This window comes from Phyllobates terribilis, unplaced genomic scaffold (assembly GCF_046119375.1).
Source record: "Phyllobates terribilis strain yellow unplaced genomic scaffold, ASM4611937v1 Scaffold_3__8_contigs__length_932513732, whole genome shotgun sequence".
NCBI lineage: Eukaryota > Metazoa > Chordata > Amphibia > Anura > Dendrobatidae > Phyllobates > Phyllobates terribilis.
In genome coordinates, this window is record NW_027362763.1 from 831,177,082 (window position 1) to 831,196,784 (window position 19,703).

The 19,703-nt window shown below is 44.3% G+C and overlaps 1 protein-coding gene across 1 annotated transcript in view; it reads right to left on the bottom strand.

Annotated features, from left to right (window-relative positions):
• Positions 1 to 3,833: 3,833 nt before the first annotated feature.
• Positions 3,834 to 19,703, bottom strand: part of CFAP36 (cilia and flagella associated protein 36) — a 50,531-nt gene continuing 34,661 nt past the window's right edge. The window contains exons 6-10 of the mRNA XM_073672444.1: positions 14,541 to 14,583; positions 14,371 to 14,446; positions 12,990 to 13,150; positions 6,185 to 6,334; positions 3,834 to 5,999 (exon numbers count right to left, since the gene is read on the bottom strand). Coding sequence (XP_073528545.1) covers positions 5,907 to 5,999; positions 6,185 to 6,334; positions 12,990 to 13,150; positions 14,371 to 14,446; positions 14,541 to 14,583 — 523 coding nt within the window. The 3' untranslated portion in view covers positions 3,834 to 5,906. The remainder of the gene's footprint in view (positions 6,000 to 6,184; positions 6,335 to 12,989; positions 13,151 to 14,370; positions 14,447 to 14,540; positions 14,584 to 19,703) is intronic.

Here is a 19,703-nt window from a genome sequence, read left to right on the forward strand (position 1 = left end):
GTTGCAGACTCTTTACGGCCACTTTCTGTTCATCAAGTCCTTTCTCAAGGTCTTGTGTTCCACCCTACTAACCCTCAGCTGCATTTTCACCCGTGGCTGAGATCTAAGGGTCTCTATGACACAATTGTCCAGACCATAGGCCTCAATTTGTCAAGGTTTACTATGGTACTTGAAGGTCCTGCTTTTGCATATGTGAACAGCAGAATTTCCATCCCTAGGACTTTTCCATTCCTAAGATACCTTCCTTTCTTTAGTCCAGCCTGAAAACAGGCCTTAGCCTCTCCTCCTAAATGGACAGCTTTGTGCCCTTTCCATTACATTTCAGCATACCCTGGCACTTTGCAAACACATTGACCCCTTCTTTTTAGGTATGAAGTGAGCATTGAGACCTACCTGGTGCTATCTGTACTTAAGGAGTCTCTTCACACCAGCTCCCTAAAGTTCCTTTCCTAGAAAGTGACTTTTCTGGTGGTAATCACCTCCATTCTCAAAGTGTCTGAACTTATTGTCCTCTCCTGCAAAGCTCTCTTTCCTTGTTCTCCATCAGGACAAGGTAGTCTTACAGAGTGCCATCCTTTCCAAAGAAGATTTTGTTCTTCCATATAAAGAAAGACATATTTTCTCCTTTCGCCCATCTACTGTTCACCCTGGGAATGTTCTCTATACAGTCTGGATCTGGTCAGAGCCATTAAGATCTGCCTTTTGGTGTTCTGATTCTCATTTTCTGATCACTGATGGTTCTGTCTGCTTCCAAGACCGCTATTACCAGTTGAATTAGGTCAGCTATTGTGGAAGCCTACATGGCCAAATGAGAAATCTCCACTCTTCCAGGCTACCATGCACTTCACTAGAGCAGTTGAACCTCCAGGGCGGTCAGGTCTCCCAACTGGATATCTGTTTAATCTTTTAAAAATTTTACATGATTCACTATATGGCTTCTGCTAATGTAAGCTTTGAATGTAAGGTTCTGCAGGCCGCTGTTAGTGGGTCTACATGGTCAGCTATTGATTTTTCCCACCTATTGGGACTGCTCAGGAATGTCCCACAGTTGTGTGTTCCCCAATGCTGTTAAATTGGATTTTTAAAATCCCTTTCTCGATGAATATATTTGGGGGCACAACTCCTACCCATTTCCTTGTTCTTCTGTCCCGGAGTTAGTGCTGGTTGCCTGTGGACGTTTTTTTTCCCGGGTTCTGATCATGTTGGTTATTCCTCATTATAGTAGTTTTTCCGGTTTTCTGATTACTACTCTAATGCTTTTGGCACTGAACTGAGCAGCCTCTTGTTCTAGGAGAGGGTACAGCCCACCAGGCAGAGCCAACCCTTTTTTTTCCCCTTGTGTCGAGTTTACTAGAGGCAGGGTATCCTGTGTCTGCCAATTTATTCAACAAGAGAGGTATTTTAATTTAAATACCAAATCCAATTATTCTGTGTATCAGGTCTAAATTGGTCAATATCTCGAGTAGTGCAAGAAATGCAAAGTCTTTAAAGTAGATTTGTCATCAGATTGTACAATACAAATTGCATGTATTATTAAATAGATCTTATACTTGATGACTGGTGTACTTACTTTGAAAATCCATGTCAGAATGCCTATCTAATCCTTTTTGAAAGTTTAACACCACCCACTTAATCACATTTACAGCTAATCAGGGGCCTTTCTGTCCTGTACTGTTATTTTCAAAGTAAGTACACCAGTTGCGATGACACAGCATTTATTCTTAATTATGCCAGATGTTTTTTTCAGTAGGTTGAGACATAGGCCATTGTTCATATGAGTCTGAACGTTGACTCTTGTTGTAGACTGAATTGTTGAATGGCTGCTGTTTACCTATGCTATCAGCTCCTACAGTTTATTGTGCCGCTAGCCTTGGGACACAGCGATGCAGGGTAGCTGAACAACTGACGTTTGCTAAAATGTTGTTTAACCCTTGTATCAGTCCCTGAAGTTTGTTGACCTGCAAACATTGAAGGACAAACTATGCAGATTGATTGAATACTCGAACAATGAGAGCTGACCTCATTCCACCTTCCCTCTGACCTGTGGATGATGGCCTGGAGCTGTGGGTATAAAAAAGGGACCTCTATCCTTCTGCAGAGACACTCTACTGAACAGCATCCGGGGAACCATACAGATTTGACACTCTATAGGACACCAGGCATATAGACAAACCCAACAGAAAATAGGTGAGGCATACACAGCAGGTTTCGGACGCCACGATCATCAACCCCACCAGCTCGGCCTTAAGAAGAGAACTGGAGTGGATATACAGCCTCAACAGGAAACTGCAACTACAGGAGTTGTGCCAGATTCGAAGGATCGAATACAGGACCACCGACACTCGGTCGGATTTGATACAGGAATTGGTCCTTTGGGATGCCTGGAACGTCATGGAGGACAATGAGTTTGACCTAGAGGAATTGAACTGTCTGCCAAATTAAGGATTCAGTGGCAGTCTGGAATCAAGTACCCAGTCCCACGCAGACAGAATCTGTTGTTGGTCGCATTGGGACCCGGAACTTCAAGCGGGAGGAGCTGGAGGACTTGTACTAATGGTACGGACGGAACCATACCATTGAGCTGAAGAATCGCTGGGGAGGCAGTGCCACACAGTTCACCTTCATCAGCTTCCAGGAACCATGGGATGTGGAGGACGTCATGTGTGGACGCAATGGATACGAGTTTGGTTCTCGTCAATTACGTGAGGTATTACCCAGGTCAAGACAGGGACCAGGAGAACCATGATCAGATGCCCATCACGTCAGGCTAATTAAGATTGGGGAGGAATGTGATGACACAGCATTTATTCTTAATTAGGCCAGATGTATTTTCCAGTAGGTCAAGAGACATAGGCCATTGTTCATATAAGTCTGAACGTTGACTTTTGTTGTAGATTGAATTGATGTTTGTGAATTGTTGAATGGCTGCTGTATATGTATTATATCAGCTTCTGCAGTTTATTGTGCTGTAAGCATTGGGAGACAGTGACGCAGGTATCTGAACAATTGACGTTTGCTAAAATGTTGATTAACAATTGTATCAGTCCCTGAAGATTGTTGATCTGCAAACATTGACGGACAAACTATGCAGATTGATTGAATACTGGACCAATGAGAGTTGACCTTATTCTACCTTCCCCTGACCTGTGGATGATGGCCTGGAGTACAGCTGTGGGTATAAAAATGGACCTCTATCCTTCTGCAGTGAGACTCTAAAGAATAACAGCCAGGGAACCATGGCTCCAACATACATATTTGACACACTACAGGATGCCAGCTTAAGGCACCACGGTCCCAGCTGGAGGGATACAGATCTGCTCCATTGACAATCACTGAACCCATGGAGATGTTCGGAGAAGCCAGGTTGGGACCATCCGGTCACCTGGACCCATGGGGACATTCGGAGAAGCCAGATTGGGACAATCTGGTCACCTAGACACGTACCTCAATGGCCTGTCAGCTTCCTAAGCTTGTCGTTACCTCCTCTCTGTCGGTGCCTGCCGAAAGCAGGGTGCTACTGGAGAGGGAAGTCAGCCCTGAAGTTGCAGCTGCTGTACTCCCGGCGAGCCAGTGGAAAGGCGAGACTGTAATTTGCACCATCTTGTGTATTTGTCTGAGTAGTACTATGCCCACGGGGAAGGCATGTGGGCATTCAGTGGGATGATCCCTGGTCCATGTTGTCTTTCTAAAGACCAGTGGAAGAGAGGACCCACTGACCCCCGTGACTCCAAACAAGTCTTCTCAGGTTATACCTATTAATTAATGATTGTAGTTTTAAATTGTGAAATCTACTTGAAGTACAAGAAAATCTTGGTGAACAAAAATAAACTCCATTACAGTTTGCTGTAGATTTATTGCTTTTGTGCATATACAATCTATAATGTCATCAAAAATAGAAAAAAAAATACATATCTAGTAAATAAAATAAAAAAGCAAGAGTTTATGTAGGACCTACATACATATACGTAGATCATCATTTACCCTACTCATTCACTCCAATAACGTAAGAAATACATATTGCCTTAAATCACATTTAGCACAAATTTAGCAAATAACATTTATTAAAATATTATTGTATGTGACTTTCCATCTAACAAATGCGTACTTGAAGGTGGAAGTCACCTGGCAGGAAGTTCCTGCTCAGAGGAACAATGTGATAGAATATATTATAAAAGGAACTTTGACTAGATTGTATTGCTTTTAATGGAGATTTGCCATCAGTCACTCTGGGAAAGAAACTATACAGAGTATGAGATCTCTGTATTGATTCAAATCATCACCCATCCAGTCCACATTTTATTTTTTTCACTATATTACTGTATGTGACTGACTACTATTGGGTTGGGAGGGTTCAACTGCTGGGAAGCCTACTGATCTCTAAACTGGACAAACTGAAGATGGCTGTCTGCTGAACCAATGTTCATCCGACCGCTATCGCTCCCAACTTCTCCATACACAAGAGCACTTGTCTCAGACATGCATTTTCTATGGAGAGAAAGCTGCTCCCAGACACCCTTGAAAACAAATGAATCGGGCTAAAAAATTCAAAAAGCCCCATCTTTCTCTCCCCCTGACATGTCGGGAGAAGAGTTTGACTTTCACTGACTTTCATGTAATGTGCATGGGGACCTTCAGAGCATTCAGTGATTTTTTTCGCTGCACTGCAATACTCCTGCCCTCCCGCTGTGCAAGGATTAGAACCTTACACCATTTACTTGAATGAAGCAGTGTTGTAGTTCCCAGTACAGTGAGTGGCTAGAACTGTGGCAGGAGAACCGCTAGAGAAACTTCATTTTAGTCACTGGTGGGGGGTACCGGAGGTTGGATCCAAACCAATTAAAGTGTTAAAGCGTATCCTAATTAAAAGACTAACCAAGTTCCAACATCTATTAAATGTATGCCTGGTATGAGGCAAACTATTTTGCCCTGGATTTTACTGTGGATTGCTTTTTCAGCCATATGCTAAACCCTAGCTGATCTATCCGATGCTCTATGTTGAGTAAGGCGTCCATGTACAGATGCATATTACAAGTGAGCAATACTTTCCTTTTATTCATACATATATCGGGGCAATGGTGTGATATGAAGCAGCCGCACAAGTAAACACATGTAGCTTTTGCTAGTCACAGATTTCATGAGGCTACAGATTGCCCCATTCATTAGAATAATAGCTGGTGACTAGTAAGTTTCATGGCACAACCTCAGTGGGTAATAACGTCTTATAGGTAACATGCAAACTGGGATTCACACAATGTACAGCTGGCAATGCTGATCTGCTAGGGCTTACGGGGTACATGCGTGGTCATAGGGAGAGCGTGGCTCAGGTAAACTTTCAGCCAAATTCCACCTTTCATTTGCAATTCCAAAAAACTTGAGTCAGCATGCAACTCATCTTAAAGGGGCTTTAACAAGTGGGCGCTCTCTTTCTGTAAACAGACACAGGACACATTTGCATGTTTTCGCAACCTTTAACAAATCAAACTGCTCATTTGCCTTGTATATTTATGGGACATCTAGGCTATGCCATGAATTTGATAGGAGGTGGTCTGACTTACTTCTCGCCCCCATAACCTCAGTTCAGCAAGCTGGGATACCTGGCATTCGGGTCATATAGGAGGAGGACCACAATGGAGATGGGCTGTATATTGCCTTACAAAAATTGAATTGGGACACAGTTCTGACAAGAGGCGCACCTAGCTATCGGACATTAATAGCATATTAGGAGAATATCCTGTGATGATCTAAAGCCTTTGTAAATGTCAGGGGGGATGGGTTTGCTCCATTTGTTACAGAATCAATGTATTCAGAGACTGTGACTACGTTTTTAATTAAGGCTCACAGAATGTGTATATGAATAGCTTTGGCAAGTAGATAAATGGAAGAATGTACAAAGCAGTGGCGGCTTTTCACTTGTTAATTACTTCTTCTTTAAGCTTTTCAGCAAGTTGTTTCCTTTTCTGTAAGTTCTTCAATTCTTCTTCAGTCATTTCATTTTGTAGCTACAAAATATAAAAACAACCTAGTTATAAAAACTACAGAAGCAGCTGACTGTGTTTGATACTGCGGCCCTGTCTTCATTTTTGTCATATCTTTCATAGTGAGGCAAAAGTAACAAGTGTTGTATGCAGGAACATTGGGGAGTGGACAGATTTTCCTTTGATAACTACCACTAAAACCAGGTTACCTGTCTTGAGCAGGACGCCTTTTCCCTCTTCTCTTCAGTGCTTTGGGTTCCCTTCTTAGAATCCGCTTTTCGGGCTATAAGTTCGGCCCTTTTTTGTTTCAGATACTCGGCACGTTCTTGGAGTTGCTCCTTCTCTGTTTGATTCAAGTTCTGCAGAAAAAAATGTGATATGCTTTATATTTATTTTTAGCAGTCAGACTGTTATAGACTTAAAGAGGATCTATAATCTCCTGGGAAACGTCATGGGGTTAAAGACCAAAATATATTTAGAAAAATTAAAAGGATTTCCTCAATAATTTAGTATTAAAAGCTATGGCTCTTTAAGAGAGAAAGATTGAAGTCAGGCTAAAGTTAAGATCCGCTGTCTCACCATCTTGAAACATTTCTGGAGACTCCCTGCCTCTATGATTGGAAATAGCGCTGTGTACAGAGACTGGGAGTGTGCAGCATGTATACACGATAGTTCTGTGGTCCTGTCCTCACGTAGGATGTAGTAATATATGGAGTAATATAAGTTGGATTCTTGTGTATTATGGAGCAGCGGGGAGTTTAGAAGACAAAGCTATGGTGGCAAATCCTGTTTAGCTCCTCTACCTATCTGCAGTGGTCTTTGGTTTATGAGAGTCTCACTCAATACATTCAGAAGCAGCTATGTCCCTCAGTAGATCAACCCTTTACTAGGATCTATAGTTTCCTGTAGAACAGACCTGGGCAAAAATGCAGCCCACGCACAACATTTTGGCTGCTCGTGGACATAGTGGCGTACTGCAAAACACCCCCAACCTGGCATCTGAAAGTGCCAGAGCCTCAGCACAGTAGGCGCTATGTGAAGGGGGGAGGGAACTGTGCACCAGTGATTGGCTGCAGTAGGTCAGGTAACCTGAGCAGTGTACAATCAGATATTTTATAATGATGCACTGCTCAAAGTCACAGGACCGCTGCAGTCAACAACTACATGTCTCCGCGCAGACCATGGAGCGGCCTATGCTTTATCCAGGTAAGTGGCCTGTGTGGTTTTACATATAATTAGGTGGTTACAGTAGAGCTAAACTCTCCTATCCTCCACCAAATTGGGTGCAGAGCAGTGTATGCTGCCTTCTGCTGACAGATCAGTTTTGTGAAAGTGCAAATGCTACTCTATTCATGTGTGTGGCAGAAGATAATCCTCTGTCATAAGCAGCAATAGAGAAGCATTTGAGGTTTCACATCACTAGTCTAAGCAGCAGCCAACACAGCTCAATCTCAGCCCCTGTATACAGAGTCTCCTCCTCCAGTACAACTTTTCTTTCAACCCCCTGTATACAGAGCCCCAGGCTGCAGTATACCTCTCCTCTAAGCCCCCCTGTATACAGCCCATGCTACAATATACCTCTCCTTTAAGTCCCCTGTATACAGCCCATGTTGCACTACATTTCTCTTTTCTATCCCCTATATACAGCCTATCCTACAATATATCGCTACTTTCAGCCCATCCTGGAGTTTCTCTCCTCTCAGCTCCCTGTACACAGAGCCCCATCCTGAAGCATATTTATCCTCCCAGCCTCCTTTCTACAGTCCATCCACCAGTACATCTCTCCTTTCTGTCCTGTATACAACCGATCCTGCACTACATAGTTTCCTGGTATGAGCTCTCTGCACTGTGATGGAGATTCTGATTGTTTCCATGATATCATCCCTCACAGTAAAAGCTCCATTGAAGAGATATCCGAGAGCACGGCTATGCCGGCTGGAAGCCACCCGGGACACAGACTGCATTGTGTATGAGGGACCATGAGCTGGAACTACTAAAGGATGGTTCCAATGGCAACTAAAAAGTAAATAGAACCTGTGGGGTCATCTTTAGGGCAGTGATTTGTGCAAAATAGATAGTGATAGAGGTAGATTTTAAAATTGGCACAAATGAATAAATATATGTGTAATTTATAAAACCACATTTTGATTTTGGGAATACTCCTTTAGGGTATGTGTACACGTAGCGTTTCTGATGCGTTTTCCCGCCATGGAAAAAGCTGGTTAATAGGTTTGCCATGCATAGCAATGCGAATCCTGATGTGATGTGGAAATTTCCGCTCCGGATTCGCATTGCGTTAAAATACGCAGCAGGACCATTTCTAGCACGATCCCGCAGCGAATTCATGTCCATTGAGGTCCACTGAAACGCAGCAAACTCGCAGGTATATTTGGATTTGCTGCGTTTCAATTAAAGTCAATGGATGAAAATTTGCGGCAGAAACGCGGTGCGGGTGGTACCCGGGTTGGAGAGGAGGACTCCAACTTCTCTCATCCCGGCCGCCGCTCCCGCTGATAACAGCGTGAGCGGCATGGGTGGAGGGAGCAGTAGTCTTCCTCTCCAAGCCGGCTACCACACGCTGTAAAAAAAGAAGAAAAAAATAAACCACTATACTCACCTGTCCGGCGGCGATCTCTTCGCAGCGGTATACTACGGGGAGCGGGCTCGCTCCCCACAGTATACTGTCCTTACAGGACCTGCTCCGACGTCACGGATCAGCTGAGCGGCCCCGTGACCATCAGCTGATCGCTGACATCACCGATCAGCAGATGGTCACATGACCATCAGCTGACCGTAAGCTCACTAGGGCTAATCAGCTGATCTTCAGCTGATCAACCCCAGTGACCTCCTGCAGCATGTATACTGACAGGGGTAGTTTTACACCCCTGTCAGTATACATTGCTGTCTTCTATAGCAGTGACATCGGTGATGGCTGATGTCACTGCTGTAGAAGTTAACTAGAAGGAATATAGAACGCACATAGGGTCTTATCCGAGATAAAAGGAATATTTCTGAAAGATAATTCAAATTCACTCACCTATTAGGGTTGTGTAAGACACAACCACTGTACTTAGCTTTGGCGGCTGCTGCAAACCCCGAAGCAATGATCCTTTGTTGGGTGAAGAGAGTGGGGCATCAGACTGCGCTGCTCGCCTGTCAGAATAATGTACCAGAGGAATCCAAATCGATGTAATGATGAAATATACTTTATTTCTACGCGTTTCGTCCTGAGGAAGTGGTGTGATCACCACGAAACGCGTAGAAATAAAGTCTATTTCATCATTACATCGATTTGGATTCCTCTGGTACATTATTCTGACAGGCAAGCAGCGCAGTCTGATGCCCCACTCTCTTCACCCAACAAAGGATCACTGCTGTAGAAGTGACACAGATCGTCATGGGACAATCGTTGGCAGTACGTAGACTACGTCGTTGATGGCGGACAGGTGAGGGATATGGTTGTTTGTTATCTTACGTTTTTTTTTTTTCAGGAGATCGAGGGCTGTGCGGTAATAAAAAAAAATTGTAGAACCATGTGTGTTTTTTATTTCATTAAAATACTTTTATTGAAGAAGCGGTGACCATTTTACTACGCGGTTAGTAACGGGGGTGTTTTATACTGCCCTCCATTACTAACTTGGGCTTCCGTCAACCGCCAAGACAAGGCTGACGTGAACACCAACCCCATTACCCCACTCGCCACCGCTAAAGGCCAGTGGGAAGAGCAGAGGCTAAGCGCCAGATTTGGTGCATCTTATGGATGCGCCATTTCTAGGACTGCTGAGAGATGATATTATTAGCGTCGGAGGGGGGCTAGTATTCATGGCCCTTTCCCTGGCTATTAATTTCAGCCCGCAGCTGTCTAGTTTAGCCTTTGCTGGTTAAATTTTATAGGGGGATCCCACATCAATTTCTTTCTGGGATCCCCCTGTAATCTAGCCAGTAAAAGCTAAACAAACAATTGTGGGCTGATATTAATAGCCAGGGAACGTTTTTGGCTAATGGCCCCTTCTCCAGCTACTAACATCAGCCCCCAGCGGTCAGCATTCCCTCTGTTGGTTATAAAAATGACGCAGGAGCCCACGCCATTTTTTTTTTTTTTTACATTTTAGGCTCTGTGCCCACGACCCGGACGCAGCAGCGCTTTGGACGCATATTTTTTGCTGTGTCCAAAACATTGCATTCTATTGAATGCAGGTAAATTCACATGTGTTCACTGAACCAAGCGTATTTAACTCATTCTATAATTTCTAGTGATTAAATTTCTGTTGCGGAGACTAGCGACTCCGCAAGAGAATTTGACATGCTGAGGTCCTGAAAGACGTCAGAGTCCATGGGTGATTCGCAGCCTCTGATGCACGTATAATGGACATGGGATTTCTAGAGATACCATCCACTATGCTGTAACATCTGGACGCTGCAGGTTTGGCGCTGTATAAACACGCAGCTTTAAACCTGCAATGGCTCCTGATAGTGGCGAAGTAGGCACAGGATTTAAAAAAAAAACAAACAATGTTAGATTCAGTAGAACAGCGGCATTTAGACCAGATAAAAAAATTACATATTAATAACAGGTAATCTTTAACACTTTAATGACCTGTGGCGTATATTTTTGTCACAGGTTGAATGAAGGGAGTGTGAAGCGATTTCAGAGTCTCTGCCTGTAACAGCAGCAACCAGAACCAGCTCCTGACAGCGGCATTTAAACGACCAATCTGCCTTAGCAGCGGCCCCCATTAGCATTCCCTGCGACGCGATTGTGGGGAGCTAATGGGTTACGATGGCAGCCCTAGGGCCTGCTGAAAGCCTTCATGGCTGCCAACTTAGTCCTCCAGTGAAGTTTTAATCATTCCCTTTCCCCTCCTCCCATCAAAAAAAAAGTAAAAAACACAAAAACAAAAACAGGTTTTGCCTTGCAATAAGAGACTGACCAAAATATGAAATTATGTAGACAGTACGATAAATGCCCGCACCCCCCCCCCCCAAAAAAAAAATGCAGAATTATCGTTTTCAGTACCACATTAACACCCCCCAAAAATAGCAATTGATACTGATCAAAAATGTACCGTATTTTTCGGATTATAAGACGCACTTTTTTCCTCCAAAATTTCTTATAGTCCGAATGTTGGGGGTGTGTATATATATATATTTGTGGGGTATGGGGGGAGCGGTAGCAGTGGAGGAGCGGGGCACAGGAGGCAGCAGCCGCCCACTGCAGCCTACACTGTCCCCGCTCCTAAAGAAAATGAATATTCAGTGCTCACAACGCCCATGGGGTGTGGGGAGCACTGAATATTCATGCTCCTTAATAGCAGCACACAGTGTAGCCTCAGCGCGGCTCCTGCTGCTGCCGGAATCGCCTGTGCCCGCTGTTAAAGGGCATGAATATTCAACCTCTCTCCACGCCCATGGGTGTGGGGAGGGGGTGAATATTCATGCCCTTTAATAAGCGGGCACACGCAATAGCCCGGCAGCAGCAGGAGCTGCAGCGCGGCTAAGCTGTGTGCCGGCTATGAAGGAGCATGAAGTCACTGCTCCCCGCGCACCAGGGGTTGGGAGCAGTGACTTCCGACAGCTGATCTGTCCTTGTGAGCCGCGCATGGAGAGATCAGGGCGGGCAGACCGGGCGCAGCGCTGGAGGAGAGAAGAAAGGTGAGTAGGAGTGTTTATTTTTTTTTTTTTTATGTGCAGCCTGATGGGGATTAGGGGGACCATGCATACTAGGATAAGGATAAGGGGGCCATACATAACAAGATAAAGATGAGGAGGCCATACATACCAGGATAACGCTGAGGGGGCCATACATACCAGGATAAGGATGAGGGGTGCCATGGATACCAGGACAGGGATGAGGGGTGCCATGCATACCAGGACAGGGATGAGGGGTGCCATGCATACCAGGACAGGGATGAGGGGTGCCATGCATACCAGGACAGGGATGAGGGGTGCCATGCATACCAGGACAGGGATGAGGGGTGCCATGCATACCAGGACAGGGATGAGGGGTGCCATGCATACCAGGACAGGGATGAGGGGTGCCATGCATACCAGGACAGGGATGAGGGGTGCCATGCATACCAGGACAGGGATGAGGGGTGCCATGCATACCAGGACAGGGATGAGGGGTGCCATGCATACCAGGACAGGGATGAGGGGTGCCATGCATACCAGGACAGGGATGAGGGGTGCCATGCATACCAGGACAGGGATGAGGGGTGCCATGCATACCAGGATGGAGGGGTTTCATGCATACCAGGATGGAGGGATGCCAGGCATACCAGGATGGGGATGGGGACCACGTATAAAAGGAAGGGGGGGCATATATACCAGGATGGGGGATATTGTCAGAATTGGGGGATATTACCCCTATACCAGTGTCAGCAGAAGACCCCCTCCCCCTTAAAAGTGCATCATGAACACATTTTTTGCTTAAATTTTTTTTTTTCCTCCTCTAAGACCTAGGTGCGTCTTATAGTCCGAAAAATACGTTATGTACTCCAAAATGGTTTCAAGAAAAACTACAGCTCATTATGCAACAAATAAGCCCTCACCCAACTTGATCAATAGAAAAATATAAAGTTACAGGTCTGTACAAACTATACAAATTTGGTCTCGCCTCAATAATACTGACCTGGAGAATGAAATTCTTAGGTCATTGTTTCTGCACAAAGAAAGCTATAACACAAACCACCACCACAAAAAAAAAAGAAACAAACGAATGGAATTGAGGGGGTTTTGTTTTTTACCATTTCACCCTACTTGGAATTATTTTCTTCATTTTTCAGTACATTGTATGGTAAAAATTAATAGTGTCACTCAAAACTACAAATTGTTCTGCAAAAAGCAAGCCCTGATAAGACTGCTCAAGGAAAAATAAACAAAATTATGGCTCTTGAAATAAGGGGAGGAAAAAGAAAAAAAAAACACCATGTCTTGAAATAGTTATTATTCTCCACAGCTGTCATCCTTAGGACATGTGATTAAAGACATAACTAAATAAACTTAAGTTCTTACAGTTAAGGCGCCCTGTATGCCAGCTTCTTTCCTGGCTTGCTCCATCCAGGCTTCAGCGGCTTCTGCGCTACTAAGCTCATTAAATCGTACAAACGGTGGTTTGTGTGGACGTTCTTCCTCCGTTAAGGACTGCTTGATGGTCTGAAGAGGTCTGACTTGTTCTGCAAATAAGGAACAAAGTACATGGACACTGGAAACTTGAAAAAAATGGGAAACCTAAAAAATGCATTGACAATTATATATATTTTCCTCCGGGTTCCTCGCACACTCCATAGATATACGGATAGGGAATTTAATACCTATAATTACACCTATAAAGTCAAAGTCTCTCCTACGAAACAATAAGTATAACCTATACAGAAAACTAGGAGCATAAAGCCAACAGTAAAATATGATGATCAGAGTAAAAACACACACTTAAAAACAAGATACAAAAGGAGAAGTTATACCAGAATAACACCTGACTAAGGAAGTACATATACATAAATTATTATACAAAAATCTAGGTACCATCATCACAGAATAAACGAAACTAAGGGTAAATGTTACTTATGTGCACATATTGGAATCAAATAAAACATGAGAGGAAGAAGAAGCCAAAATGCAAAACGTGCGTTAGGGGTGTTCTTCTGGCCTTGGGTAACTATGCCACCATAAGACTGCTTATAGGTTATTACTTTGATAGAAACTACCTGAGTAAGATTTGTGTGACTCTATATCATCCAGGTGGATTCTGGATGATTAGATGCATATGTGACACTATGTAGTATTTATAGCGGGGTACATGATATTCTTTGGATTGCATTATACTATACTATATTATAATTTGTTAACTACTTCTTTGTAGGATTTGTTTATCCACCTGTGATGTACATGTCTGATAGCCCTTTATACTCTGCCCTTCTTAATCTGCTTCTTTGCATGTTTTATTTGAGCCAAATATATGCACAAAAGTAACATTTACCCTTAGTTTCATTTATTCTGTGATGATGGTACCTAGATTTTTGTATAATAATTTGTGTATATGTACTTCCTTGGTCAGCTCTTATTCTGGCATAACTTCTCCTTTTGTATCTTGTTTTTAAGTGTGTGTTTTTACTCTGATCAATAAAATTCATTAGATTTTACTGTTGGCTTTATGCTCCTGGTATTCTGTATATGGTATAATGATAGGGAATTTAGATTGTGAGTCCCAATGGGGACAGCGATGATGATGTCTGTAAAGAGCTGTGAAATTAATGGCGCTATATAAGTGAGTAAAATAAATAAACAGCGGATATCTAATGCATCACTTTCCCTTACAAATTCACTCGCTGAACTAAGAGCGAATTTTGACCCCTGTGCACACTGGAGTAAAGTTGGCCATAAACCCTGCTATTACCTGACTCTGGAGTTGTCATTTTATCATGTACAGACATTTTAGGGAGATTTTTATTTACATCCGATCCATTTTTGTCCTGTGAAAAAAAAGGACATGATGCTGCTGAATATAGTTTATTGTGCAACAGAAATGTATTTTTCTCGTAAAAAAAATAAGAGTAATTTTCCAACCTTTCTGCGCAATTGTTCCTGTTCATATTCCTCTCTTGATATCCTGGAAAAAAACAGGTTTGCCTTGTATAAATTAAAGAAAATAGTCCTCCCTCTGACAGAACATGGATAACACCCAATACTCTACCGATCAATATAGTATATCATTTCTTTATACTGCGATACAGAGAAAATATTGCCTCACATATGTACAAATATACAGAAATTTATCCTGGGTTAAAATATACACAGAAAAAAACCCACTCAAAAATGGGGAGAACATACAAACTCCTTGCAGATGTTGTCCTTGGTGAGATTTAAACCTAGGACCCCAGCGCTGCAAAGCAACAGTGCTAACCACTGAGCCACCGTGCTGCTCTGTTCTATTTAGGAGCTACTTCTTCCCCTTCTTCCTAAACTAATCTCCCACTCTGAAAAACAGCTAACATAGACAGGACTGACTTCCAGCAGTGAGGTCAGGTTTTACCTTCTATTTTACTCTATGGAAAGGGTGAGAAAACAGGCAGAGGAATACAGGCAGTCTTTTACCTCACCCCAAAGATGGATTCACAGCTACACTGTTCAGTATTGCCATATAATATCATCCATGCTTGTTTCTGTGTGCTGGCTAAAGAATGACTTACAGAAATCACTCTCTGTGCATGCAAGAGATCACAGCAGCTAGTCTCTTCTCTCCAGCTCAGAGTCATTTGCAAATTGACAGACTGCGGGAAACTAGTGAAATGCAGGATACAAATCTTTTTTATGGCCAAAAATGGTATTATTCCTCATGTGCATAGAGGACAGTTGAAAAGTCATAAGTTACTTACCGCTAACGGAATTTTTCGGAGATCATGACAGCACCACGAGAGGGGATCCGCCCACCAAGGACAAGAAACCTACAGGCTTAAAAGGGGCAGCCCTCTCTCTCGCCTCAGTTTGGATTACAGAGCATTGAGAGGACCACCAGGTTAGTAGACACAGCAAACATGATAAACCAACATTTTTATATATCACCAACTAAGAGTGAAAATCAATAACAAGGAGTGCTCCCACAAACGCGAAGGGAGGGAATATAAGGGTGCTGTCATGGTCTCTGAAAAATCCTGATACCAGTAAGTAACTTATGACTTTATCGGTCGACCATGACAGCACGACGAGAGAATTGTAGAGATGAAGAAGTTTAGGGAGGGACTACAGCTTGGAGCACCCTTCTCCCGAAAGTGAGATCAGATGAGACACCTGAATCCAGTCTATAGTGCCTATAGAAAGTAAACGGAGAAGACAATGTAGCAGCCTTACATATGTCTTCTATCGATAGCCCCGTCTTCTCCACCCAGGAGGTCGCCACTGCCCAGGTGGAGTGAGCCTTTAACCCTTGTGGTATTTCCTCACTGCTGGATGTAGAAGCTAGTGAAATGGCCTCCCTAATCCATCTAGCTATGGTGGACTTTGTGATTTTAAAGCCTTTCCTAACACCTTGGTAGGATATAAATAACGAACTCTCTCTCTTAAAGTCTCTGGTGACCAAGAGGTACCTAATTACACATCTCCTTAAGTCTAGCGTATGAAACTCTTCTTCCTTATGGTTACCCGGATTAGGGCAGAAGAAGGGTAGGGCTACTTCTTGGAGTCTGTGAAACCGGGTAGTTACTTATAGATAAGCGGGATCAGGTTTAAAAATTATTCTATCATCCAAGATCTGAGTGAAGGGCAAGGCTGAAGACAGAGCCTGAATATCACTAATCCTCCTAGCAGATGTTAAGGCTATCAGAAGTGCTGTTTTAAGGGAGAGGGACTTAAGAGTAGCTAACTCTATTGGCTCAAAGGGTGAACTAGTTAAGGCTTTTAGAACCAAATTTAGATCCCAGGGTACCAATTTGCTTTTGACAATGGGCCTAGACCTAAAGGCGGCTTTAATGAAACGAGAAATCCAATAATTACTCGCCAGATCACAGCTATATAAGGCACCTAAAGGTGGACACCTGAACTTTTAGGGTGCTAGTGGCTAGCCCTAGAGCAAGACCTTTTTGCAGAAATTCTAGAATTTTACTTATTGGAGCCCCCTCATCAACTCTGGAACCGGAAAAAGATAAAAACTTCTTCCAGGTCCTCGCATAAATTCTGGTTGTAATAGGTTTACGGCTACGCATTAAGGTAGCTACTAGGCCTTGGGAGAACCCCTTTTTTCTTAATAGCTCCCCTTCAAGTTCCATACCGTCAAGGGGAGGCCAGACACTTGAGGATGGACTATCAGACCCTGGAAGAGGAGATCCGGAACTTCTGGTAGGACCCAAGGATCTGACACAGACATGCTCCTCAGGCATGAGAACCAGGGCCTCCTGGGCCAGAAGGGTGCGGCCAGCAGAACTCTCGCCCTGTCCTCCCTGATAACCATGGGAAGAAGGGTCAATGAGGGAAGGCATAGGCTAGGCTGAACCCCCAGGGTATTTGGAGAGCATCCACTGCCAGGGGTTTTTCTTCGGGATTCAGGGAACAGATTTAACCTCGTGGCAAACAAGTCCACTACTGGAGGCCCCCACCTTGGGACTATTTGGAAGAAAATGTCCTGATTTAGCTCCCATTCTTTCTGTTTCAGGGTATAGCAGCTTAAGTAGTCTGCCCTTGAATTTTCTTTTCCCTTTATATGGAGGGCTATTAGGGAACGAAGATGGCATTCCGAGATCTGAAAGAGATGATCCGCCACCCTCATCAGAGATCTTGATCGTGTACCCCCCTGGTGGTTCACGTAAGCTACTGCAATTTTATCAGAAAGAATCTTTACGTCACGTTTTTGAAGAAAGACTAGAAAATAATTGACTGCCCTGTCTATCGCTAGCAACTCTTTAACGTTGGAGGAGAGACTCTTTTCCGTACTAGACCATGACCCCTGGGGGTTACCATATCTCTTAGATGGGCCTCCCCCACCCAATGGAACTGGCATTGGTAGTAATTGTTCTGGTGGCTATAAAAATCCAGGGGACCCGTCTGGATAGGTTCGCTTCATCAACCCACCACTGTAAGGATTCAACCGACTGGGGGGACAAGGAAAACCTCTCCTCCAAGTGTCCCTTCAACAAAACTTCATTATGCAGTACATCCCTTGTAAAACCCTAGAGTGGTATTGTGCCCACAGAACCCCAGGGAAGCAAGATGTCAGGGTACCTAACAGGGACATCGCAGCTCTCAGGGACATGACTGGGTTTGACACTGCCCTTCTCACTTGACCCTGATCTTTAGTTTTGTGGCTTCAGGGAGGTAACATGTCTGAGAATTTGAATCCAGCATAAAGCCCAAGAATTGCTGAACCTTTGTGGCAGTTAGCCTAGATTTATTCAGGTTGAGCACCCAGCCCAGATTCTCTAAGATGGAGATCACTATTTTTAGATGGTTATTACATTGGAGGGCAGAATTACCAACTATCAGGAAATCATCCAGATAAGGGATAATTAAAATGTCATGTTCTCTGACATGAGCCATTACCTCAGCCACAATTTTGGTAAATACCCGGGGATCTATGGCTAAACCGATCGGAAGGGCCCTATATTGAAAATGCTTGATTACCCCATCTATAACCACCGCCAGTCTAAGATATTTCTGGTAATCTGAATGGATAGGTACATGGTAATAGGCGTCTTTCAAATCCAAAACTACCATGTAACAATCTGGAAACAGCAATTTAATTGTTGATTTGACTGATTCCATTTGGAAGGTGGGGATTATTCAGTGCTTTTACGTTTATAATACACCTGAAAGAACCGTCCGGTTTAGAGACCAGAAAGAGAGGGGAGTAAAATCCCAACCCTCTTTTGGACGCCGGGACCTCCACCAGGACTGCTTTGTGAACAAGGTCCAGGACTTCTCTCTGAAGGACGAACTGTTCCGACATAGAGGAAAGAATCAGGGTCAAGATAAACCTTCCACGAGGAACTGCTTGGAACTGGAATCTCAAACCCGAACCGATCAGATTAAGGATTCAGTTACTCGCTGAAATCTTTGTCCAGGCAGGTAAGAAGCCCATTGACTCGATTTCCGGGGCTCCCGAGTAGAAGACGACGTATTGAACAGAAGACCTCTACATTTTGGTTTACGGTCTTCCCATTTACCTTGGTCCCTCTGTGGCTTCTTACGTACAAATCTCCTCCTGCGAAAAGACCGCTTATAGGCAGGCATTGACAGGCTAGGGAAACCTTTCTTCCGGTCGCTTGCTTTGTCCAGGATTTCATCCAGGACTGGACTGAAGAGATGTCCCCCTTCACAAGGTATAGCACAGAGTCTAGTTCTAGCTTAGATATCACCCGGCCAACACTTGAGCCACAGGGCCCTGCGGGCTGCATTATACATGGTGGCTGATCTAGCAACTAACTTAACCGAGTCCACGGAAGCATCCGCCAGACAAGATCTCCTTCCTGGATGTATTGTTTTCTAAATGTGACTCCAGCTGATTTAGCCATATCATCAAAGACCTAGCTGTACAAGTTGCGGCAATTGCTGGTTTTAAAGCCCCAGCAGTCGTCTCCCAGGTGCCTTTGAGAAACACATCTGCTTTCCTGTCCAGAGGGTCTTTAAGGGCCCCCATATCATCAAAGGGGAGTGATGACTTTTAGAAGCTTTAGTTATAGCTGCGTCTAGTTTAAGAGCCTTCTCCCAGGAGGAAGAGACCGAGTCCTCAAAGGGGTACTTCCTTTTAAAGAATGGGGGGGAGAGAACCCTTTCTTTCTGGCCTTTGCCACTCTTTACGGATTAGATCCTGAAGTTTATCATTAAACGGAAAACATTTCCTCTTCCTCTGTCCCAGTCCTCTGAACATGACGTCTTAGACTGACTTCTCTGGCCTCAGGTCCGTACCGGATATCGTCGCTTTCCCTCCGGGCTGTCCGGCCTGGACAAGGCCGCAGACCCAGTGTTCTCCTGCTGCGTGGGGCGGCCCTACTCCGGAGCGGGGCGCCGCTCCCTCCTGTGTGCAGAGTTTGGGGCTGCTCACCCCAGACAGGGACGCAGCCCCCCAATGCTGTGCCCACCTCATGTTGGGGCTGCAGACCCCAGATAGGGGCGCAGCCTCTGTCGCCACAATCACATCCGGCTGGAGCAACCACCCCAAACGGGCGCAGCTCCCACAGCCAAGGGCACAGGACCATGCCGGAGTTGCCGACCCCAGACAGGGGCGCAGCTCGACAGCACGCT